Raw genomic sequence first — 23,253 nt, 5'->3', positions numbered from 1 at the left:
AGGAATATCTGGAGAGAAAAGTTTCATTGGGCAAATTGCAACACAACACTGCATAGCCCTGTTCATTGTTAGAACCATTTTTAGACAGTGCTAATTGTGTTCACATATGCCATGTCCAAATATTTTAACCACATTATGTCATTTTAGTGTTGTATTCCCTTTTATTCACCTTTTCATCAGGCAATATTTGATCCTTGATCAGAAAGGAAAATGAGTGAAAAAGGAGATGAGAATGCTCAGGTCTAGAGAAAAAGCACAGAGCCTGCATCATTTCTGCAAATGAATTTCTCTCAAAAAAAAAAAAAAAGCCTTGACAAACTTGGAAGAAAATATCTTTCTGATGAGAAGTTTATCACTCCACTGAGCACAGAAAACTTATTTCATGAAGTCTGGCTACACACGAGTCTGACTGCAACCAAAACCACACAAATCAGAGATAAGCAAAAGTGGAAAAAATTAAGTATTGGGTAAAGGAATGGCTGGAACCTCATGTGTTTTTTTTACTTAATCCAAATGCTCTGTTCAGCCCCCTGTCACTATAATGTGAGTGTGTTTTTAGACTGGAGGAATAGGCACTGTAACAGCCTTACTTATCTTGGGTAAGTCCATTATTTCCTGTGTATTAGAGAAGCAATTCTTTTGGTATCCAACTTAACTAGAATCCAGAGTAAGATTTAAGCCAGCTGAGCCAAGGTTTTTTGTGGTTTGCCAGCTCTGATTTTAAAATCTCCGTGACATCTAAATTTGCACTTCCACAAGGCATGACAAGAAGACCAAGATTGCCTCACTGAAACTGTCAGATGAAACAAAATAAGAGCTCAGTCTTGTCCTGCCAACTTGGCTCACATCACTGCCTATCTTACAAAATCAGATTCTATGGCTGGCAAGCAGGATCAAGCTCTAAATTTGAATGCCACCACTATAAATGACAGTGAAAAAAGTTGGAGACCTGCTTGGATCTTGGACATGCACAAAATTTGGGGATATTTGAACATGGCACTTTGATCTGCATGCTCCTTAGTAGCAAAACTCCAAAATAGACAGGAAATTAAATTTAAAGTGTAGGACATCTTCCTTGTCTCTTCATGTGGATGCTGTGACTAAGCTAAGTTTTAGCTTGGTAAATCTCCAAAGCCTGCCCTTTTCCACTCATATCACTTTTTTCCAAGACTTCTTTCTGTATCTGACGTAACATTCTTAACCCCATCTTCTTGAAATATTTTCTTAAAACTTTTTCCCCTTGTGAAGTAGAATTACTGTATGAACATCTGTTTTGACTGGCGTGGGAACATATCCTGCTGCAATCAATTCAGCAGTGTTGGCTAACTTGAAGCATGAGGAAGGATTAGATCCAACATTTCCAGGCTGGATTTTGCTTGTCCCTGTCTCATAAGCTTTCCAGGCTGTGCACTTTACCTCCTGCTCTAGAGAGCCCTTGCTGCAGCCAGACACTGTGCCTGAGCCTTGGTCCTGCTCAAGCCTGGCCACCAAGCTCTGTTTGCCTTCAGGCAAGTGCATTCCAGCATGCCTGCAAGAGAAGGGTTAAACAACCAGCAGTCACAAATAATCAGTGCTGTTCGTAACATCCCAGCTGTTAAAGGCTGTGCCTCTCTCACACGTGTGCACACACTCAGGCATGCACACACTCACAGTCTCACAGCCTCCCCAGGAGCTGCCTCTTGCTCCCTGCAAGGCAGAAGGTCAAGCTCATTTCTCTCCCCTTGGCCATTGAGCCTGGGCAGGGGTGATGCCAGCATCACCATCAGCATGAGGACCTATGTGAAGGAGATGTGGTGTACAGGGGTGGGAGACAACAGAAATAGAGAGGCAGCTGAGAGCATGTCAGAAAACAAAATGAACACAAAAGGGGAAAGGGATTAAGGGGAAAAAAATAATGCAGAAAATAAATTGTGGGGAGAAAGACGTTATAAAGGGAGTAGAAGCTATATTAGAACATGATGAGAAATAAGTAAAAAGATTCAGAAGCCAATCCATCAAATACCATTTAAGAAAAAGAGACTGAGGAACCATTGCTACAATTTCTCCTGCACCTAGGATGAAAACTGCCTCCTCTGAAGTCAGTGAGAGTTTAACCACTGGTTTCAATCAGCCTAGGATGTTACTCCTGTCTTCTTTTTTATTCCCTTGCACAATCCAAGCAGATACTTGGGTAGTAGCAAATGCATCACAGTTGATTGACATAGCACATCCCTGGGAAGTATTACCACTACTTGGGGAATTTAGGCTTGTCTTTCCCCTATTTTCATATATTTGGACTTCTCAAAAAAAAAAAAAAATCTACTTTAATTTCTGAGCTTTCAGACTTCCCAATAAATCTTTTAAAGCCCATGGCACAACACTGACAATTCTTGTCCACAATAGCCTAAGTGCAAGCAGCACTTCAACCAAGTTACTTTTTCCTGGACAAGGAGACTACTTCTGTTGAGACAGAATGGGTTTTCCAAAGTGACTGCTGCTTTGTTTGCAATGACTGAGACCTTCCTAACACTGGCATTGGAAATTAACCATTTTATTAATGTAAAATAACAAGGGTTTTTCTTCTGCTCATCTCCACTGAAAAAGATTAAAGTTAGCTCATCTGTGTTGAAACCTTGCATGGTTTTTGGGGCCAAACTGCAGGAAAAATCTGAGCAGATGCAGGACAGAAGACTCAGCATTTACAGATTTATAAAGTTCTCTGTACAGTTAATACCCATGCTGATTATACAGCAATTTGGAGATCCACATCACTTTACAAGTATTAACTACTTAATACAATGCCCCTGAGAGGTATTTAGGTAGAGCTAAGCAACAATTATTATCTCTATAGAACTGACAGGGAGACTGTGACTGAGATGTGGCTTGTTTGAAGCCACACAGCAAGTCAGCTGCAAACTCAGGATTAACACTTGAGTCTTTCACTCCCAGGTGCCATGTTCAAGTCACTAGACTGTTGCCCCTGAAGATTAATAAGGATTAATGGGCAAAGTAGAGTAGAAAGAACAATGTATGCCAAGAATATAATAATAAAACTCCACGGTGAAAAATTAATACTGAGGTGTTGAAAGGCCTCAGAGAAATCATGAAATCCAGAAGGAGTTTTACAGTTTCTTAAAAGATGTGGCTCTGATGATGATAACCAACTCCAAAATGGGAAGAAAGGAAGACCCTTTTAAGTCTTACAGTCTGTAAATCTTAAATAAATATGAACCAGACAGTGAAAATCACATTCATACATTTATATTGCAAATTTACAGAGAAACACTCAAGCTGCAGTTTACAAGTGATTTTAAATCCCTCAGAAATCCACACTGGAAAGCAATCCTCAAGCAAAGCCCCTAGGAGCAGTGGGAAGTACAGAATGATACAGTGAGAGAAGGCATGTCAGGAATCACTTACAATAAATTGCCTGACCTGATCTGCTCAAGCAACTTCCCGTGGCCACAAGATACTCCTGGGCATTTAACCAGAGCAGGTCTGTGGGTGCAGGAGGTTCCCATCACCTCTGTTTTCAGCCCTGATGAGCAGCTCTGCACTCTTCAAGGAGAACACTGAAAACTGGAGAGGGTTTCAAGACATGGGAGAAAGATGCTTAACACATTGGGAGAACATGGCTTGGAGTGAAAGATACCCACAGGATGAGCTGAGCCTGTCTAGAGCAGGGCTGCTGGCTGGATCGCAGCCTAAAAACACCTGGGCAGGGAGGGAGGGGAGCTGGGAGGCTGCAGGGCAGCTCTTTCTCACAGGCACAGGTCTAACTTCCAGCACAAGAAGGTGTTTATAAATTCATCTTAGTGTGGAAGATGGAAAACTCTGCTTGTGGTTCACAATAAGAGAATTATCCAGAAGTTTTTCTCTGGGTCCACTACAGCACCCAGGTTTGAAGCAGAAAAACAATCCCACTCTGTGGAGTCCCATCACCCAAACTGTGCCATGCAATCAGCTTGTGCCCTTCACAAAAATTTCTTCCTGGCTTCACTGGCTTTAGAATAAACTGCATTTAAGCTAAAAACAAACAAAATCTTTGGAAATGAAAACAGAATCAACATGGAAGACATGTGAAGAGTGAAATGTGAAAGAAGACAGATATAAAAGTGTTTTTCCTGGTTTGGTTCCCAAATGGCGGTATATAGTAATGACATCTTTCCTTAACCCTGGCTTGGAAAAAGTGTGTCTACAGCTCATTAAGTGCAGTCCAATACAGGGTGACATCCAGCACTCTGGGTGGTTGCTAATATGAGAGCTGCTGACTTAGAGCATAAATGGTTCACTGCACAGCTCCAGGGCAGCACCTACCACCCAAGGAAGACAAACAAGATGGTCTGGAAGCTGTGCAATTTACTCATGCACAGGCAGCATGTGTTGCTTCACTGTCCCCAAAGAAATGGTTCAAATTCTCACCACGTGTACACCTGTGCCATCTCAGGGACATCTCTGCTGTAGCTCGTGTAACTCCATGCAATCACTGTAACTGAGCTCTCTCACAAAAACAACACTTAATCCACAGGACAGGCAAGATGGAAAGCAAAATGCCTGAATCTGCCAACAGCCAATTTATTGGCTTTTATTTGCCAAAGGTTGCTGTGGGTGACGTATAGGAAAATGCATCTACAGTCAGCCCGCAGTGCCTCCAAGACAGTCTTCCAAGCCCAGCAGAACATACTTCAGTAGTTTTCATTTGTTTCTTATCCAAAAATGCCTGTGAGCCCAGCAGTTTATGAAGCAATCCTTTTGCAACAAATTAAAAAAAAGAGGGATTTCTGGGGAACACTCTTAACACTCCTGTATCTCCATCTCAATAGCTGTATTCAACCCGTTCTGCTCACTGCTCAGTCCCAATTACAATAAGCTAGCTCACTTCTCAGTACCAATTACAATAAAAGTATTTAATTTCCTCTCTGATTTCCCTTCAACAACAGATTGCAACTTGTCACACTTCAAGCTAATTTTGGTAGCTCATTTAACACACACTGAAACCTAAATATGTTCCCAAACTCTGGCTCATTGCAATAAAGGATGGAGAAAGGAGATGAAATCTCTGGAGGCTGAGAACCTGATCATGATTACTGCTGGCTGAAACCTTGTTTTGTCCCAGTAGTCTTGGGGTGCAGCTAGAATCTTCCATGAATGATTGATAGACTATAGACAGATCAATGAAACTCTGCCCTAAATGTATCTGAACCAACTCAGCTGGGGATCAAAGTCTAACCAGCCACTGTCCTGTAATTTGCAATTCTTGATGTAGTGAAACAGCATAATTCATACTCATTTACTGTGGCTGGTTTCTCTAGCTCAAGTACCTGAGAGACCTGAGTGATTGGTTTCTTCCCTTCCCTGCTTCCTACTCAGCATTTAAGTTACTATGTGGTGAGTTGGCCTCCAATATCCTTGTTCACATTGAGGAGAGTCTTACTCCATTTAGTAACCCCACTGATTCCAAGAACTGAAAATTAAAGATTATGTTCCTTGATAGTGAACACATTCTACCACTTATCAAGAGAATATTAAGCTTTCCATAAGGCACTTTTTAGTACTAAGTCTTGGAGATATTTAAATTCTGTCAGCAATATCAAAATTATTTCTTATCCCAAATTTCTATAACCAGCATAGTAACTTACTTCCAGGAATAATAAAGACTGTAGAACATATTCTCAGATTTCTTGATGGATGATGAGTTGGCCTCAGTAAAGTTGTTAACGATGTAAAATAAAATGCAAATTAAATAGCACAATCAAAATGTAGCTATTAAAAAAATAGTCATGCAGGCATTATATGATACTAAGTACCACCCCTTTGCTTACATTGTTAAATACATAATATCAGCATTTTAGAAACATAATAAATCACAAAAAAATGTTTCTATAGCTTTGCGTTCCTCAAACTATGGGTCATAACCCTCCATGGGGATTCCTGAATGAGTTTGAATGGGATCACAAACGGTTAGCAAGAAGTGAGGGCAGATATTTCCCCCTAAATTGAGCAGCCCAGTCCTGTGGCAAGGAGGGGAACAGGAGAGCAGACTGTAATTAGTGGCTGCAAGTATTTATACTTGCTAGGGAACTGCTAACTACCTTTAATTACAACAGTTCACTCTCTCCAGGAGAGGGGAGCAATATAGGCTCGAATTAAAATTGCTGGATAGTTGCTAGCTGCCTTTCATTGCAGGCAATAGATCTGTTTCTCCAGGGAGGAAGAATAAACTTGTGACTGGATCTTATTCTCCCATCATTTAGAAATGGGGCCATTACCAGCTCAGGGGGTCACACAAATATGCAGTCCAACACAGTTGTATTTCCAGCCTGTGTAAGAAAGAAATCAATAGTCTCATTTAGAGAATGTGTGACCACCAGACGAAGACTGAGGTGCCCCATGCAATCTGCATTGCACCTCAGTGAAGAAGGATGTTTATTAAAGGACTTTAAATGAGAGAGTAATTGAAAAAGTAGAATGATCTCACTGAAACACTTGTACATTTCTTTCTGTGTCCCTGACTGTCATCTGAACCCACTTTCTTATCCAGAAGTGATCACCTTTTCAAAGCTTTCAGCAACTGAATGCATCAAGATGGAATCTGAAGACTGGCACTTGAGGCTGCAGTTCCTCACAGTGTCTCCTGGGTCAGCGCACCAAATGGATCAAGACAAGGCACCTCTTCTCCTCCCTCCTGAGGGCAACTTTCCTCAAGCCTGGAAGAGAAATTATCCAGCACTTCTTCCTCTCAAAATTAGGGATTTTAGGGAAATACAACAGTGCTATGAATCCCACTTCCCATATTGGGGGCTTTTAGCATCCTCAAAGGTCATGTTTGCTTTCTTGCAGTCTCTTCAATATCCATGAGGCCTGTGGCTGCAGAGCAGCCTGTCTCCTTCAATGCCTTCTGCCTACCACAACCACCATGCACCTTTCTCCAGGAGTGCTCTTCAGCTCCAGAAGGGAGTGGAAGCAATGTCAGGTGGAAGTGACCTTGCTGGTGGACATGATCTTATGTCAGCAGCAAAGATCTCCACTCCTCCCCCAGTGCCGTCCATATTCCCACACTGCACCCTGTGATGTGACACCCTCTCCCTGGGGAAGCAGCTCAGAAAAGGGATCTAGCTTAGAAATAACAGAGGAGAAAAAAAACAAAAAAATGAAGGAAAATTGTTATTTTTTGACTGGATCAGTTTTCTAACCTGTTGTATTGCACAACCACATGAGCACCTGTGGTGACCTGAGCCAAGAGTGGGAAACATGAGACATGTCTCGAACAGCACTGCCAGGTAGTGGCTGTGTGAGATGGAAAGACTGGCCCTGGCTGACATGGGGAGGAAAAGAAAAGGTGACCTGAATGCTGTCTACACAACTTGGCCATGGAAAATGGCTCAGATAGTGAGAGAAGCTCCTGAGTTTTGCAGACAAAGATGCAATGTAATGCAGGCCTCAGCATCGAAGCTGGGCATTTTGAAATTCAAAATGGTCATAGCCTCCTGCTAGTGGGAGTAATTAGGCATGGGAGCAGAGGAACTCCTGTGGGCCCTGGGTGTTTAAAAAGAGTTTAAGCTATAAGTCATTCTAAAACCTAAGGTTTGGGTATCCTCTGAATTTGAACTTACAAGAATGTGTGACATTGTCCTAACAAACCCCTTGCAGAGGAGAGAGGAAAAATGATGCCAGCCCATGGGACTGGAGAGTGACTGCACTCTTTAAAGACTGTAGCCAGTGGCATGAATAGTTTTGTATACAAGAGCATGGAAATAGTACAACCTCCTGGAAACAGTGAAAAATACTAGACTTGCCATATTATTTTCCTAACACTAAAAACAATATGTTCATGCCATGAGAAAACTCCCACTGAGCTGCTGAGACCTTCCAACCCTTCCAACAGGTTCTCTGCCCACTGCAGAAAGTTAACACTGAGGAAAAACCCTCGTGTGAGCCATGCCACTGTGTCTTCTGCCAGTCTGGTGGGTGATACACATCAAGCTACATCTCCCCAGAAACCCAGCAGGCACAAGTTATTCCAGAAAGTCCCAAGAGAAGAAATCCTGCTTCCAGAATCAAGTGGAAACTCTTCCCACTCTTGTCAGATCTTCGGGCATCCATTCAAGGGATCATTTCACATCTTTCTGTGAAATACAATGTAACTGCAGCCACAAGTCAGGTTTTCTCAAGATGTTATTTGCAATTCTGTCAGCAGCATTTTTGCCAAGCCAGAAGGGTTACATCCATACTCTCTGGTACTGAGCAGGATGCCTGTAAGTCATCTAACTTGTTTGGAAATAGGGATGCGGGCCCCCGCAGGCTGATAAGACAGGAAGAGCAGTTTCAAAACGTATTTACTGGTAACTGCAATGAGAAAATAAACTTTTATTTCCCTACCCCTTGACTGTTTGTACTGCTTAGCTCTGTGCCATGTGAGGCACAGCCTGGACAGGTGCAGCTGGGGATAGGACACACTGGGCATGTCCAAGTGGAATGGAGTCTTTAAGGCAGATTTTCAAAACATTATGGATTTCATCTTTGCTTAGGACCTGGTTACTGTGCCAAAGCCATGAATCACTACTTGAAGTGATTGAAGGAGGGGGAAAAATAATATTAGTAAAGTGACAAACTAGCTCAGGGATAGGCTTTGTAGTCCTATTAAACTTGAGAGGCTACTGTTTCCATTCCCAGATCTGGTGCTTAACACAAGAACCATGTTTCCCCACCCCATCCAAAGAGTTGTACTAGGCAAGAACTGAAGAGCAAACCAGCAAAAAGTCAATCCTGTTCTGTGTAGGCAAATGCTGCCAGCAGATTAACATGGCAATGTTCATGAAAAGTCTGCAGCAGTTCTGGCAAGCTTGGCAAAATTTATAATTCATCGCAGAGGAACCAAATATGTGATGTTTGTTTCTGTGGAAGAATGGGAGGAGACTAATGGTAAAGGAGAAGGAGTGGGAGTGCAGAAGCAGGGAGAGGGGAAAGCAGAAAACCGAGCCCTGGCGAATTTTCAGGGACCTACAGAAAAAAATTGTCTAAATAGAGCAGTTCAGACCTCAAATACCGTGCGGTGCTTTGACAGTCTTCTGGGTTTTGGCATTTTAAACAAAGTGTTCTTACATTTACTAGGCTGGAATGTCCATTTGACTATAGACTCTGCTACTTTGCTCGTACTTTAACATTTTGGACATGTGACAAAAATGTGTGCAACGCATTTTTCAAAGTGTTGATTGTGCTCGTAATTTTCAAGTCAGAATATAAAATAAACATCTCTGCCCTTTCTTCCAGCAGGCAGCACAGAGATCTGCTCTCCGCGTTCTATCTGACAGGTACATTTTGTCATTTTTATGAACTATAAATTGCTTTATGAAACGTTGAGCCCTATTTATTGTGGCATATAACTCATAATCGGATTTTGTCCCCAAAGTATCTGTGAACTGGGATGTTAAACATTTTGCATGCTTGGATTTGTCATGCATGTGTAGAGTTTATTACTGCAAAAATCACAGTCTTGTTGTATTTCATACAGAGTATGCAGAATCCCTTGTTGCGATACCAAACGAGAGATAAGAAACTTACTGGAGAAGGCATGAATGATGCAGTAAATTCTGAGCTTTAGAGTTTGCTGAGATATATCTGAGCTCATTTCTCAGCAATAAGTACTTCATTTATTCCGAGATGTTCTCTTTTGACTTTTTCCAAATCCTTTCCCTGGGAATTACTCTTCCTTTGATGAGATTCTCTGTATGTTTTATGCACAAAAACAATGCCCTTTTTTACCCCTTAAGTTTTAAGAGATTGGTATTTTGGAGGAATTCAATTAATTTTTTCACTTCTTCTGGAACTGCAGCAGTGCTCCAGGCAGATAAGCAGGGGACCAAATCCTTAGTGTTCAGGTTTTACTCAGCTCTTTTTCAAGCAAAAAAATCCATTAACTTCAATGGGAAACTTGCCTGAGTGAGGAATTCAGGATTTGGGCCATAGTAAATGTTATAGTTGGGCTGTAGGTCTGCACAGGTATTTACCTTAAATGACTTTTATGAAAGAGGATTAATTGAAATATAAGGTAGCTTTCTAAGACGGTCCTGATTTCTTTTCCAGTTTTGGGAAAGGGGGTAGGGAAGGGGGAGGAGACACTGTACATTTTAGTGCCTGTGAAAAAGAACTAGCAGATTTACATTTTTCCACAAATGAGGTACTGTGTCATGCAGGCTGACACAGAGTAAATTTCCCCATGTCTTGTTGGCAGCCCCCTCTGCTCCGTCTGGCCCCCAGCCCCCCGCCTCCCTGGGAATAAGTGGTAATTGACTCTGGAAGCCAGCTCAGGCCAGGATTTCTCCAGAGCAGAGCCTGTCACTTAGGCTGAATTATATGTTGTGCATGGATGAATAACATTTCTCTCTGCTTGGAGGGTAAGACCGCCAAAATTATTGACCTTCCCTCCCCAAGTTTACAAACACTGTTTTGTTTAGAATTTTTTGCCCTGGAAAAAATTCTAAACAAAACAATTCAGAGTAAAATGTATGGGATGTGGGTGAAATTGCTGGCACAGCTATAGGGCTCAGAAGTATTTGCTGTAACTGGAATGAATGCAAAAAGAAAGTGGGGTTGGAGTCAGCATTGTGCCCCTCTCCCTGGAGGTGTGCAAGCTCACTGCCGAGGCAAAGCAGATTTTGCACTTGGTGGGGACAATACCGTGACCAAAGGAAACATGGGGATTTTTTTCACAGCATTCCCCCCCTGGGCTGCATGTGGAACATTCCTGCAGGAGTGGCCCTGGAGGTAATTAACAAACCCCAAATCCCGCAGTTTGATTTCTCTCTCCCTGGAAAGAACAGTGCTGGTGATGGATAGATGTTCCCTACCTCATCAAAGGTGGTGGGGTAGCTGGGTGCAGGCTGCCTTCATCCACAGAGCCGAAGGGCCTCAGTATTAATAGCCATCATGGCTCAGATTTAGGATTTATGATCAAATATTTCCCTGTCTGGCCCTAAAAACATGCTCAGGGACTACAGCTTTTCCAACCAGCTCTACAGAAATTTGGCTGCCAGGGTACCCTCCTCCCCCTTCTGGAGGGGGTGCTGGGATGGTTGGGGATGCACCCTGGGGGTTTGCCTCCCTGCCACCCATGACCTACCTCACTGCAGCGAGCAAATGGGAGGGCAGGGGGCCAAAATCCCCCACTGTGGCAGCAGTTTCTGTCTCTTCTTGGCTAGAGCAAGGATGCCTGTGATACTGCTGCTCATTAGTTGTGTCCCAGTAGCAACTCAGAGCTCCCAGCCACACAACAGCACTTCCCAGCAACAAGAGAGATGGCAGCTTACTATAAAGCTTTCAGTAATTTTGCCCTTTTTTTAAAAAAATACTCTCCAGAAGTTCCTCTTGCAGTTCCTGTTTTCAGATGCTGTTAAAAAGGTAACAGCTAAACTAAAAGATGAGGAAAAAAAACCTAAACAAATGTAAAAGAGAGAGTTTTTAAATCTAGCCATTGATTTCTGTAGTGTATCACACTCCGTCTTGTTTTCAGAATGACACAGTAACCCCCAGCAGATTTATGTGCAAACACAAAGATTAGTGACCCAGAAGCTTGACTGAAACAGCTTTTCTGCTTCCAGAAGACAGGTTGCTCTGCACATGCACTGACTGTTTTGTCAGCAAAGATGCACTGGCCCCATTAGCTTCTCATTCTCTCATGAAAAGCCCTCGGTGTTTATTCAGCACAGCTTGGTTTTAGTTTTATTGTGTTCTTCAGTAAAGTGGTCAAACTATACAGATTACTCACTTTCTGGGACAGAGATGAGCAAGAACTTAACTCATATACCTTAATGGTATAGAGCTGGCATATTTTCAATTGTCTCCTATATCCACTGCCTGAATAGCTTTGAAGTGAAGAAAAATGCCTGTAACTAAAATATCCAGAGTGTTCTGCTGTTATTTAACAGTAAGCAGTGTGGTTAAGCCAGGTCTTAAACTTGCTTAATCCCACTGAGCTAAATAGATTTTATTATTGACTCCCATGGTTCCAGAACTCTGACCTTAAGGCTGAAGTTAAAAGCTAATTTTTTTTTGCAGTCTGTTCCACTAACCCAGAAGCACTTGCTTGCTGGATACATGTGCAATGGAGAACGTCCAGCTGTAAATTACAGCTGTTTGCAATCCTACACAAACACAACACTCATTATTCTTTTGTTCTTTTAAGGCTGAAAAGCCCACCATGAGGGAGACCATACAGTACTTAATCCACACATTAAATTTACTCACAGCTCATATTCACGTGCAAGATAAGATTTTCCATGAAGAAAAGATTTACAGTGGTCCTAGGGCACTTTTATTCCCCTGGCTGTTTTTAATTCTCTGTGCTGGAGTGTAGGCCAGGTGGGTCTGCTGAAGAGTTTTGAACACTTAGAGGAAAGTGATGTACCACTGCTGAATTTCCTCTCTGGTTGTAACAAGGGAAAGCCAGGTCCTTTGCCAAGGGCTTGGGTGGTACTTGGGAGATGTGCTGACTTCACAGCCATGATCTGATCTGCTCTCCTTTCTGTGTGCTTGTACTGCAGGAGGCAGGCAAAACCCACCAGCTCTGCCATACAAACTTCAGCGCAGGCATGTAAGGTACAGGCAGAGCTGAGCCCAGTCATCTCAGCAGCCATATGGCTGTGCTGGCAGCCCTGCCCTTCCTTCCCAGGGGCTGGTAAGGCCTGTAAAGAGTCCAGCTCAATAGCTTGCCCTCAGCACCTCGGTGACACAAATGTGTCGTCTAAACCTGCACTGTTAAGCGTGGGCTGTGATAAACCTTTTAGATCTACCACCTCTTGCTGCTGACAGAGCAGGCATTTCAGCACTAGCATCCATTTGCCAGGGGAGACAAGCCCCATTCATGATGGCTGGTGAGCTACACAGCCAGTCTTGACCTTCAGTCTGGGCAGGAGGGATATTGCAGTTCCATGTAACCATGTCTCGTCTGCCCATGTCTGATCACAGTTAGGACACCAAAATGAGGGCTGTACCAGACATGAGCTGGTTTACCCTAATGGAGCTGGCCTGTAGCATGCAGGATCCTGAAGGGCAAATGAATTTTCCCCCTTCCCCACTGGAGAAGTGAAGGGTTTGGGCAGCTGAGAAGCAGTGCAGCCTCTGTGGGGAGAGACATTTGGAAGCAGAGGTGCTGCTGCACTTCCTCTCATGGCTGCAAGCATGCATTTAGCACTCAGGTGCAAGAAAAATCAGAAAGATTGACCTTGGGCAACCCAGTCTCTTGCCCTGTTATTGTAAGCAGACACAGAATTGATGATTAGTCCAGCACATCTGGACTAATGTAGCACAGCTCTTCTTCAGACAAAGCCACATTGAGATATGCTATTTGTGTTAGGAGGCCTGGGGAGGCACTGCCTATGAAATATTAAAGCAACAATAAGAGGTAATTTAGATCTTTTAATAGATCACTTAAGGCAGGCAAGGCAGCTGTCCAAGCAGCCTTAAAACTTTTTGTGAAAAGAGGCAAAGTTTTCTTGTTCTCAGGTATCTTCTTCAGCTGTGATTATGCAAAGCAGTTAAACTTGTGATACCCTAAAGTAAAGAGTCCAGTGACAGCTAGCAAAAACACTCATGTGCTTCGTGTCACTCACACACTTAATGTTTGTGTTGGAATGATATTTTTGATAACATCGCCTTTCACACCGTGAGAGCTCTCCACACGAGAAGCTACATGCTCAGTGTATTAGTGAGTGACTCAGCTAGCTGGCTGGCCAGAAAGCTTCATGGGGCAGCATTGTGCAATCAGCCCAGGGGAAGCCTTGGCTTGGGACAGCTGACCTGGGACCCGGCAGAGAGTGACGGAACTGAGATCACAGGCTCCACAGGAGTCAATAGTTGGCAGAGAAAAGCGTACGCACACAGTGCTCGCTGCCACAGCCAGGCGTGCAGCTCTCAGCATAAGCACACTGCTTAAACTTTCTGGGTTATCTTTGGGAGGAAAAAGAGAATACCTCTGAGAGGGAATATATGGATTTATCATTCATGTCTTGCATGAAAGCTTGGCTGTTTGGAGACGCTGGTGTCTCACACTCGCACCCTCCCTGGCCCCTGCCCCAGTATAGGGCAGCAAAGGGCAGCTGCTCCTTGGAATGGTCTGGAGTTTCTCAGCCCTGCTAGTTACAGAATGTGAAGGTGGAAGAGTAATGATACATATTGTATATAGGATAGTTTTTGCAGTAGTGGAGAATGTTGTGAATTAGTGAAAAGGGGCTTTAGAAGAGGAGCTTGCGTAGACAGCTTGGAGTGAAAAGGAATACGTGTCTCTGTAAAACTCCCTCTATTTAATTTGTGAGCAAGACCTGTAGCACTTAGCTTTTTGTGCTGGATCTTTTCTCATACCTTGAGTATTGCTGGTGTTTATTTAGAATTGTTCTACCATGGCACTAAAGATGTGATGTGGAGGTGTTGTTGTGTGAGAAAGTGGAGCAGAGTTGTCCCAGGGAACTGTAACAACATTGAGCCCTACTGAATACTGGAATTCATTTGATGTTTAAAGACAGCAAAAGAAAAGTTAAGATGTATTTTTCTCTTCAAGGAAGTGATAGTGTTTTGCTATCATGACAACCAAACATTTCCCACCTCCCTATGAGCAACCTCATGCATTTGCTCCCCAAAGATATCTGGGGGAAGTCAGTCAGTTCTAGTTCCCAGAAACATCTGCATTTTGAAAAATATCTATCTGCCAGAAAAAAGTCTGCCTGGTAATTTCTCACATATTTTCTTTGACTTCCTTGGTCTTTTAAGAAACAGTGTGAGGATAATTAGAGCATGAATGTGGAAGGTAAAAAGGCAGGGTGTAGGTCTGTAGTCTTTCATATATTAGTAAGTAGAAAACAGGTCCCATTGCTGGCTGGCAGCATGAAGAATATGCAAAGTGCTATTGGGAAGAAGAGTGTGTATGTGTGCAGCATATGAAGTGCCTCAGCATATGATTAACCTCGCTGGGTATGTAGTAAATAGTAGATAACTGTGATCAAAAAAGTATTCGTGTGATTTATCAAACTGAGCAACTGTGCATTTTGCAGTGAAGCAGGAGGTCAATCCTGAAATCTAGGGCAAGTAGAGCAATAGGAAATTGCAGGGACTAAGAAGTTAATCATACTGTTGGACTGCTTCCATCTGGTTTTGAAAGACGGAGTCAGTGCAGTGCTAGCGAGGACGCTTCACAGCAACAGATCAGGAATTAATTTTTTTCAGCAAATCTTCAGCTATCATTTGTGGTAACACAGGCTTATAAAAATGTAATTTAATTTCTTTGGAATAAATCAAATAGGACAAGAAGCGTGAGAGTGTTTTTTTTAATGTGTGTATCTGAGGCAAAAAATAAAAAGTGTGAGTATTAGAACAGCAACAATCCAAGAGGAAACAAACATTAACAATATAAAACCTGGAAGGCATATATGGCCATCCAGTTAAATTGTGCACATAATTTTCTCTGAAAAATCAGTTCACAGTTGGGAAACTTCTACATTTTTATGACCCTTGGAGGCATAATCTTGTCTAACCTGTCTGTCCATCTTCATAAATGTGGATCAAAGGAGCTCTGACCTAATGTTTTGTGGAATTGATGCTCTGAATACCACTTAGATATATCAGGAGTGCACAGCTATAGGTAGAAAGTTTGTTAATAAATTCTGTTTACCTTATTATTGATACTACTTACGATATTTCAGTGAGGTTTGAACATCTGGAAATAAAAGTCCCTGTAGGCAATGAACATGTTGTAAAACAAAAGGGATTTTAACCCTGAGAGTAATTCTGGTAGCTAAAACTTGCTTTCTTCAAACAGGTGGGAGGACAGCTGATAACATTATGCCTTTCTTACTTCAGCAGTGGGATAAGAGAACAGAGAGCCCTATACTAGGAGTAACATGTTGTGCTATTTTTAGGGCTAGGCTGAAAAAAGTGAAATGTTATAAATACATTTGTATCTATTTCCTGGCTGTCTGATGAAAGAGAGCTCAGGTTTACACAGCACCAAAAGAAGGAAACCAGCAGCCGCTCTGTTCACACAAATCACCACTTTCAGTACCACCTCATTTTGAGAAAAGGTGAAAATTCATAGTAAGCAGCAACACCTCAGCCTGGTCCAGTTACATGACACAAGTTTGGGGTTTTTGACTCCTGTGTGCCTGTGAGTCGCATCCTAGCTGTAGCTTGGGGAGTCTCCAGAGCAGGTGCAGCAATGCAAAGGAGAAATCTCAGTTCCCTGTGAGTGAGGCAGCAGTCCATGCAGCAGATGGAAGGAGATCCCCCCTTCAAGCTTTAATCGTTCAGTAATCAGCCAGGCACAACAGGGCTTTCTGGCACCAGCTCCATGGATGATGACATGCTTGCTCCAGTCAGTTTTTCCTGCCTTCCTGCAAAGATGGTTTAGAAATCTCAGCTACATTTCTGGGTTTGTCTTTGTCACTGGTAAGGCTATCTGCCTTCTGTCCTCTGTAGTTTTTAATTTTATATTCAAGAGCTTTTTCTCCTTGCCCTTGCTTTTGTTCTGACCCTGGCAACAATGGAGGCAGAAAGGAAAGGAGAGACTGGCTTGCTTAGGGGAGAACAGTCAAGTTCTGCAGGAGGCCAATCCCATGAAAAAGACATGCTTGTGCTCAGGATGGGCAAGGGATTCCTGAGAACAGTGCCTTCATGGGGCCCCAGTGGGGACAACACTGTGCAAGAAGTCTGTGCTTTGGCTGGCCCTTTGTTCTCTGAGGGGTGAAGAGGATACTACACAGATACAGAACTCTGTCCAGTTTCTTTGCAGGCAAAAAAAAAATAGCATGAGTTAGTACAAAGAATGAGGTACCCTGTGATTTCTCCATGGGGATTAGTTGTGGCTGATCAGGCCTGAAATGCTCCTGCAAGGAGTCACATTGTTGTGATCTGAGATACTTTGCTCCCCCATGCAGTCCCATCCAGGTGTCTCCTCCGTTTTTTCATGACTGCCTCAATTTTGATGTAAGTTGCAGGAAAATTTTTATCCTTTCCTCTCTCTTGGAAAAGTATTGGATTTAATCTACCACTGAGGAATGGTTCATACTGTTCTAGGTTTCTTACATTTCAGTGAAAGGAAATGTGTGTTCTTTGAACAGCCTGGGTTTTCTCCCAAAGAAAAACCGAAGCTTTTGTGAAATTAAACAAAGCTCTTATGGTGGAAGAGTTTTTTACCACAGCTATGTCACATATGCTGGTGGGAAGGTACAGCAGCAGTCCAGCAAGGCGCAACTGGCTCCCCCAACACCCTCACTGGCAACCTGATGAGCAGGGAAAATATTCAGACTCTGGAACCATTGAAGCTTTTTAAATGTAAACTGAGATCCAAAAATCTCAAATGGCTCATTTTCTAAAGTTACAAGGTTGGGTTTTTTTTTGCTCACTCAACATTTCCAGGGAGTCTGTCTGGTGACATTTTCTTTACAAATTACCAGACCAAACACTTTCTGCTTTATTTTTCATTATTATTGCTTTCTTTTGAGGTTCTGTTTCATGGGTAAATTCAAAATTGGAGGGCTTTGTTCCAAACTGGAATGGCATGAAATTTCAAATTCCTTCTCCAAATGGAAGACCTTCATTTTCTCAAGGACTGTATTTATAGTAGGCTGCCCTTTTTGCAGTCAGAGAGGGGCCAGATCATATTATGACTGTTTGCTCTAATGTGTTTTTAACTGAGAAGTAAAATTAGGCCTGGATTGAAACTGGATGTAAAAAGTCTAAGTTCAGATATTACATTTTTCTAACCTGCAAATTTTTTCATTTTGAAAGGCAGAAATAAATAGAAATTACTAAAATTAAATTAGGTATTTTTCCACAATGTATGACTTAAACATGACACATGCTATCTTTAACATGGTCTGCAATCTTCTACCGTTTTAGCCAAAAAGAAAGTTGTTTATTTCAAAGGCAGGGATGTTATATCCTACAAAATTTACTTTGCATAGCAGTGTATCTAATGTGTTAGATTGTTATCAAGATTTTAAAAGGTTTTTTCATTCTTGACTCAGGCACAGAACTCTTTTTCAGGCTGAGAAACTGCCTCTCACCCACACATTCACACAGAAGAGAATAGGCCCTTCTCTGTGAAAATTTAGAAGCCAAATAATTCACAAGTACCTCTCACCAATTACTTACTGGCACAATCAAACATAACTGCTCTAAATGAACGGTTTGTCAAATAAAATTTAAAACAAACAAAAAAAACCCAACCAACCAAACAAACAAAAAAAAAACCCACAAAAAAAAAATCACCCAAAAAAACACCCAAAAAACCACAAAAAACAGGGAAGTGTTGTTGAATAATCCAGTGATTCTGATTTAACAGATATAAATCCCCCCTCAAAAAGTCATAGAGACCTGCCAAGTAAATTTATTGCTTTGCAATGATCCTTTAAGACACTTTAGTATGCTTTTTTCAGGATCTTCTGCAGCCCTGGTGTCGTGCATACCCAGGGAGGTTTGTATTGTTTCACACCCAGGAAGGTGATGCCTGCTGGCAGGGAAGGTGCTGCTTAGGGAACAGCTCGACCCTGGTTCCCAGCAGCCCTAAGGGACTTTGCTTGCCATTCCCATCATTCCCATCTTCCTTTTCTTCCTTCCTACGTTGCCTTTAGAGGGAGAAGAGGAAAGCCAGACTTGCAGCCTCTGTCACATGCACCTTCCCCTATGTGGCCTCAGATCTCCATGATTTTGGTTGTTTCCCAAGGCGACCTTGTCCCAGAGCTTCTCTGTCTGCCCATCATGGACCCTTGCTGTGTTTCTTGCTCAGGTTGCCCTTTCCCCATTCCTCAAAACCACTGTGACCCCACTGAGGTGCCTGGAACCTCCCCTGCAGCCCCCATCTCCTACCAGCCTCTGCCAGCCGCCCCAGGAGCCGAGCCCCTCTGGTCTGCAGTGCCCTCAGTACCAGTGCAGGGTACCCAGGCATCAGCCACTGCTGAAAGCTTGATGTGGCCCCCATCATTGGAGGGGGACAGTGGAGAAACAGATGTAGAGAGGACCAGCCCTGTCTTGCCTTGTTTGCAGCCCCACGGACACCCAAGGCAGGGTGGGGGCTGGCACTGCCACCCACCCAGCCAGGGCTGCCCTTGGCTGCCAGCCCACGGTGGGGCAGCCACGCCATCAGCTGGACAGGGGGGCTCTGTCTGCACCTTGAGACTTTACACTCAACTGCCTGCAGTAACCATCACTCTGCCCTGCTAATAATGCCCTCAAATACTGGCTTCCTGAAGCCACTCCTTTTCAGGTCGTGACATCCCTTTTTCTACAACTTAATAAGCTTGATACTGACCATGTGGAGTTAGAGTGGGTTTGTAAATATTTGTATCTTCAGCATTATTTCTTTGATAGCAAACACTAGGACAATAATTCCCACATTAAAAAGGCTCTTGGGAAAGGTTTAGGAACTCTGGCCAGGCAAAAATAGTTGCCTGAAGGAAGAGGAAAAACCTTGGAGAATTACCAGACTCTTTTTTTTAAATTTTGAGACAAATGGACTTTTCAAACTTTGCCCTGAAAAGAGATCTGGTCATGACCTACTATAAATCTCATATGGCCATTTAAAACCTCACAGTGCTCTGGTTAAACAGCATTGCACCAGACAAAACCTCCAGGGCATGAGGACATTGCTGCGGTTTTTCCCTTTCAAGCTTGTATATTGTCCCCATAACATATTGCCAATGTTCACAGGACCAAATGAGACTGTGGCCTTTCTTTAATGTACTCAGAGCTCTTGTGTTGAGAGCCTGTGAGGTCAACAGGAAAACATGGAATGAAATCGCAGCTGAATATCGGTCTTTCCCAGGCTTCCTGGCAATTTCCAACTTCTCACTCTTTTGTTTTCACTTAATAAGATAGAGCTTGTCCTGTGCTTAATTAAAAAAAAAATAGTTGTGAAAGAGCTAAGACTCAGAAAATGAGCAATTTTATAAAAGCCTGGCAGATGCCCAGTCTGCTGAACCTACTAAGAGGCACACTCATTTTTCCAATTTGAAACTTTTTGGCGCAAAGACCCCTAGTGCAAACATCTCCCACAGGACTTGTGGGAAGAGTGCCAGTGTATAGTAAAATAAGAGTGCTGCTATTCTGACATGAAAGCTGTAGCCTACATTTTTGAAATAATGGTGTTGAAAAGTGAAGCTCTGAGAAGAACCTAATTTTGGGCTTCTCCAGCTGTCAGATCATCCTCAGCTTTCGTACTTCTCCTTCTGCTAGAGGGGCTCACAGCACAGCACCTCTCTCTGTTAAAGATGAAGAGGAAATCAACAACTGCAATGTCATTTGTGCAAACCCAGAGAAGAGTCTGAGAAGACAGCAAAATCTAAACACTCCTTTGAGATTATCACTCTATAATTGATAGAGATGTACTGGTTCAGATGTACCTCTGTTTCAACGTCTCTTTTTACACCATTTTCTATATTAGCATATTATGTGCTTGTCAAGTGCAACCAAATTTTAACTTCAGATTGTTGATGTTTTATGAGTATTATATAAATGTGTATATATATATTTCCCAAATAATTGTAAAGGATTTAAATGTTGATGAAAAGTAGCAGGTTGACACCTGATTATCCACGAGTTTTTCCATTGTGTTGCAAGTGCATCTGCCCCCTTCTGGAGCCTTGAATTATCCCCATGCATTTTCTTTATGTGTGCAAAGGGCACTGTTGAAGCAGATGAGTGCCTCAGCATTTGATGTCATTCACTAATCTGAGCCAATGCCACATTATTTTCTAAGAAATGTATTGTATTACTTTCTTCCATTTGGTCAAAATGCAGCATTAGCTATTTAACAAGAGCCATGACAAATTTCTGTCATTGTCTACTGTCTATTGCTGTCCTCTGCCTTTGTAAGGTCACACAGATTGGTTAGACTGGGAATTATGACACAGTTGACATACCCAAATTATTAGGGTTGTTTTTATGACCAAAATCTGGTATCACTGTGGAGCAGCAGTAAATTGTGGATCTGGTTTGAATTGTTCATATGTCCGTCATTTACCACTCCAGCCTTTTAAATATATTACAACAAACTATGAAAACACTCTCTGATTAAATGAGGGAACATGGAAAATTAATTCCCACTGTCCCAATGGAGAAGACATACTCCAGTGTCACAATGCACTCCTTGTCTGCTTTGGAGTCAAGCTGCACAGGGATACCATGCACCAGTGTTCATCTGCTGAACTGGACGGTTAGCTGGAAGAACCGGTAATTCCAAACTCTGTGACTGTATGGACCTGCCAGTCACTCCTCTGGTTAATCAACAATTGCAAGGATGAAAAAGAGGTTCAACGTGGGTAGTCTGGCCAGTATAAAAAGGGACATCATGGAAGGAAGGTAAAATCTGGAATGAGAAAAGATGAGCCTCTGTTAAGAGACTCTTCACTAATTTTTACTAAGGCTGTACCATACCTGAAAGAACAGATTTTCTGATACTGTTTACAGGTTGTCATAGGCTGTCATAGGCTGATTGACTCAAGGCTTAGCTTCTAAGAATATTTGGGGGGTTCAAATACACTTTCTGCACTTGTACTGAAAAGAATAATTACCCCCAAAAGATGCGCTTCTTTTTTTTCAGAAGTAACACTCAATTCACATGGTCATGATGATTCTGAAATTACCAACATGTGTCCAAAGCTGAGACATGACAAGGGTTTGCTTAGTTAGGAAGTAATTGCACTAGGTTTGTCTTTGCAGCTGCTGAAAAGCTTGTTAAAGGCAATAGTGCAACCCTGAGATTTTCTGTGTTTAATTTCTTACTTAGACATATTTTAATATCTTTGCTTTAATGTTGATATGGTCTTGTCAGGGTTAGAGTTATTTATTTGGTTGCAGGCCCACATGCATGGGAATTATGTTATTTAAATTACATACATCTTCAGTTGACATGACTCATGTTACAATTGAAATTAATAAGCCAGCCCTGTATACTAAAAATAAGCAAACAAATGTAAAACACACCACCATATTAGCAGAACCACCACACACTGATTAATGGTGGACAGCACAGTCATCAAATCAAGGTCACAATCAAGATCTGAACCAATGAATCAGAGTTCTGAGTTTTCAGACACATCCAATGAAGAAGGTAATAGCTTTACATTATAAGCTTGACATGATTTGGAACTACATTAAGTTAGTTTTGCATCAAGAAAAGCTGAAGAGAAAACAGTTCACGTTTCAACCAAGCTCTTCACAAATATTTAAGTCAACAAAGCACTGAGTAAGGCAATCAAGTACAGTATTCTTCAGTCCTTGCCAGTGGTGCATGAGGACTGGTGCTGTTATGGTTGAGTCCAGAGAAGTCCAGCCATCAGAAGTCCAACTCATCAGCAATGCAGAGTTTAGAATTTCCTTCTCAGTTATCAGTTATTACAGATAACTGTATCAGTCTCAGATACTGGTATCCTGTATGGTTATTCTTCTGCTCTTATTCTCCCCTGGCCATCAAACTCAAGTCAGAGGTCACTCTGAAAATCACACGCTCTTGCAGCTTTTAAATTATTAATGTAACATTTATGAAAATACTTCTTGCATAATTACTAGGTAAGGACTATTAATAACTTCTGGAATAATTCACCAGCAGAAAATTATGGATCTAAGAATCTGGCATTTGCTGCTAGGCTGGCAAGCAATTATTATGCGCCTTTTAACTTTTTTTCCTTTTTTGGCCAAACAACTATGCATCTATGTGAAATAAAGTAGGATCCTTCCCTTAAAAGAAAAGAAAGTGTTCAGCCTCATCCTTTCTTCCTAAGGATCTTTATTTCACATGGTTGCTGGCTGCCAGCACAACATGGCAGAGGCTTCGGCCAGGATAATGACAGACTTTAAAACTGACATCTCGTGCTTGGTGGTCCCAAGAGGTGGCAACGCTTCTCACAGATCCATCCTTTTTCCTGCTTACTTCACTGCACAGATGGAGCCTGCTTTCCTGGATGTGGTCAATACAGCCTGGTGTCTGGCTGTGGATCACTGCTGAATATACCCATGGCCCTGCAGGCAGAACAACAGGCTGAGGTGTGACACACCAGCCTCCTGCATGGTGTGTGTTCCAGCGAGCAATGACGACCTTTTCCTGCAGGGAAAGCACTTAAAACCTACACTCAGCAGGTGCCACCTCCTCAGGACAAGCTAATACCCTCATCAGCACACAGTGTCTCCATGTCTTTCTAATAATAATCACTTCTTTACCCTAAATTAGGAAGTTAATATGAATCAGTTCACAGCTTGCCCTGATGACTTTTAATCTAAGACCACAGCTGGCCT

At 42.4% G+C, this 23,253-nt stretch overlaps 1 protein-coding gene across 1 annotated transcript in view; it reads left to right on the top strand.

Moving 5' to 3' along the window:
* AFF3 (ALF transcription elongation factor 3) overlaps positions 1-23,253 on the top strand; it is a 318,235-nt gene that overhangs the window by 237,980 nt on the left and 57,002 nt on the right. Inside the window, exon 10 of the mRNA XM_066571787.1 lies at positions 9,250-9,290. Within this exon, the coding sequence (XP_066427884.1) occupies positions 9,250-9,290 (41 nt within the window). The remainder of the gene's footprint in view (positions 1-9,249; positions 9,291-23,253) is intronic.

This window comes from Molothrus aeneus, chromosome 2, assembly GCF_037042795.1.
Source record: "Molothrus aeneus isolate 106 chromosome 2, BPBGC_Maene_1.0, whole genome shotgun sequence".
In the NCBI taxonomy this organism is placed as follows: Eukaryota; Metazoa; Chordata; class Aves; order Passeriformes; family Icteridae; genus Molothrus; species Molothrus aeneus.
The sequence above is the reverse complement of the archived record's forward strand: the minus strand, read 5'-3'. Positions and strand labels throughout refer to the sequence as shown.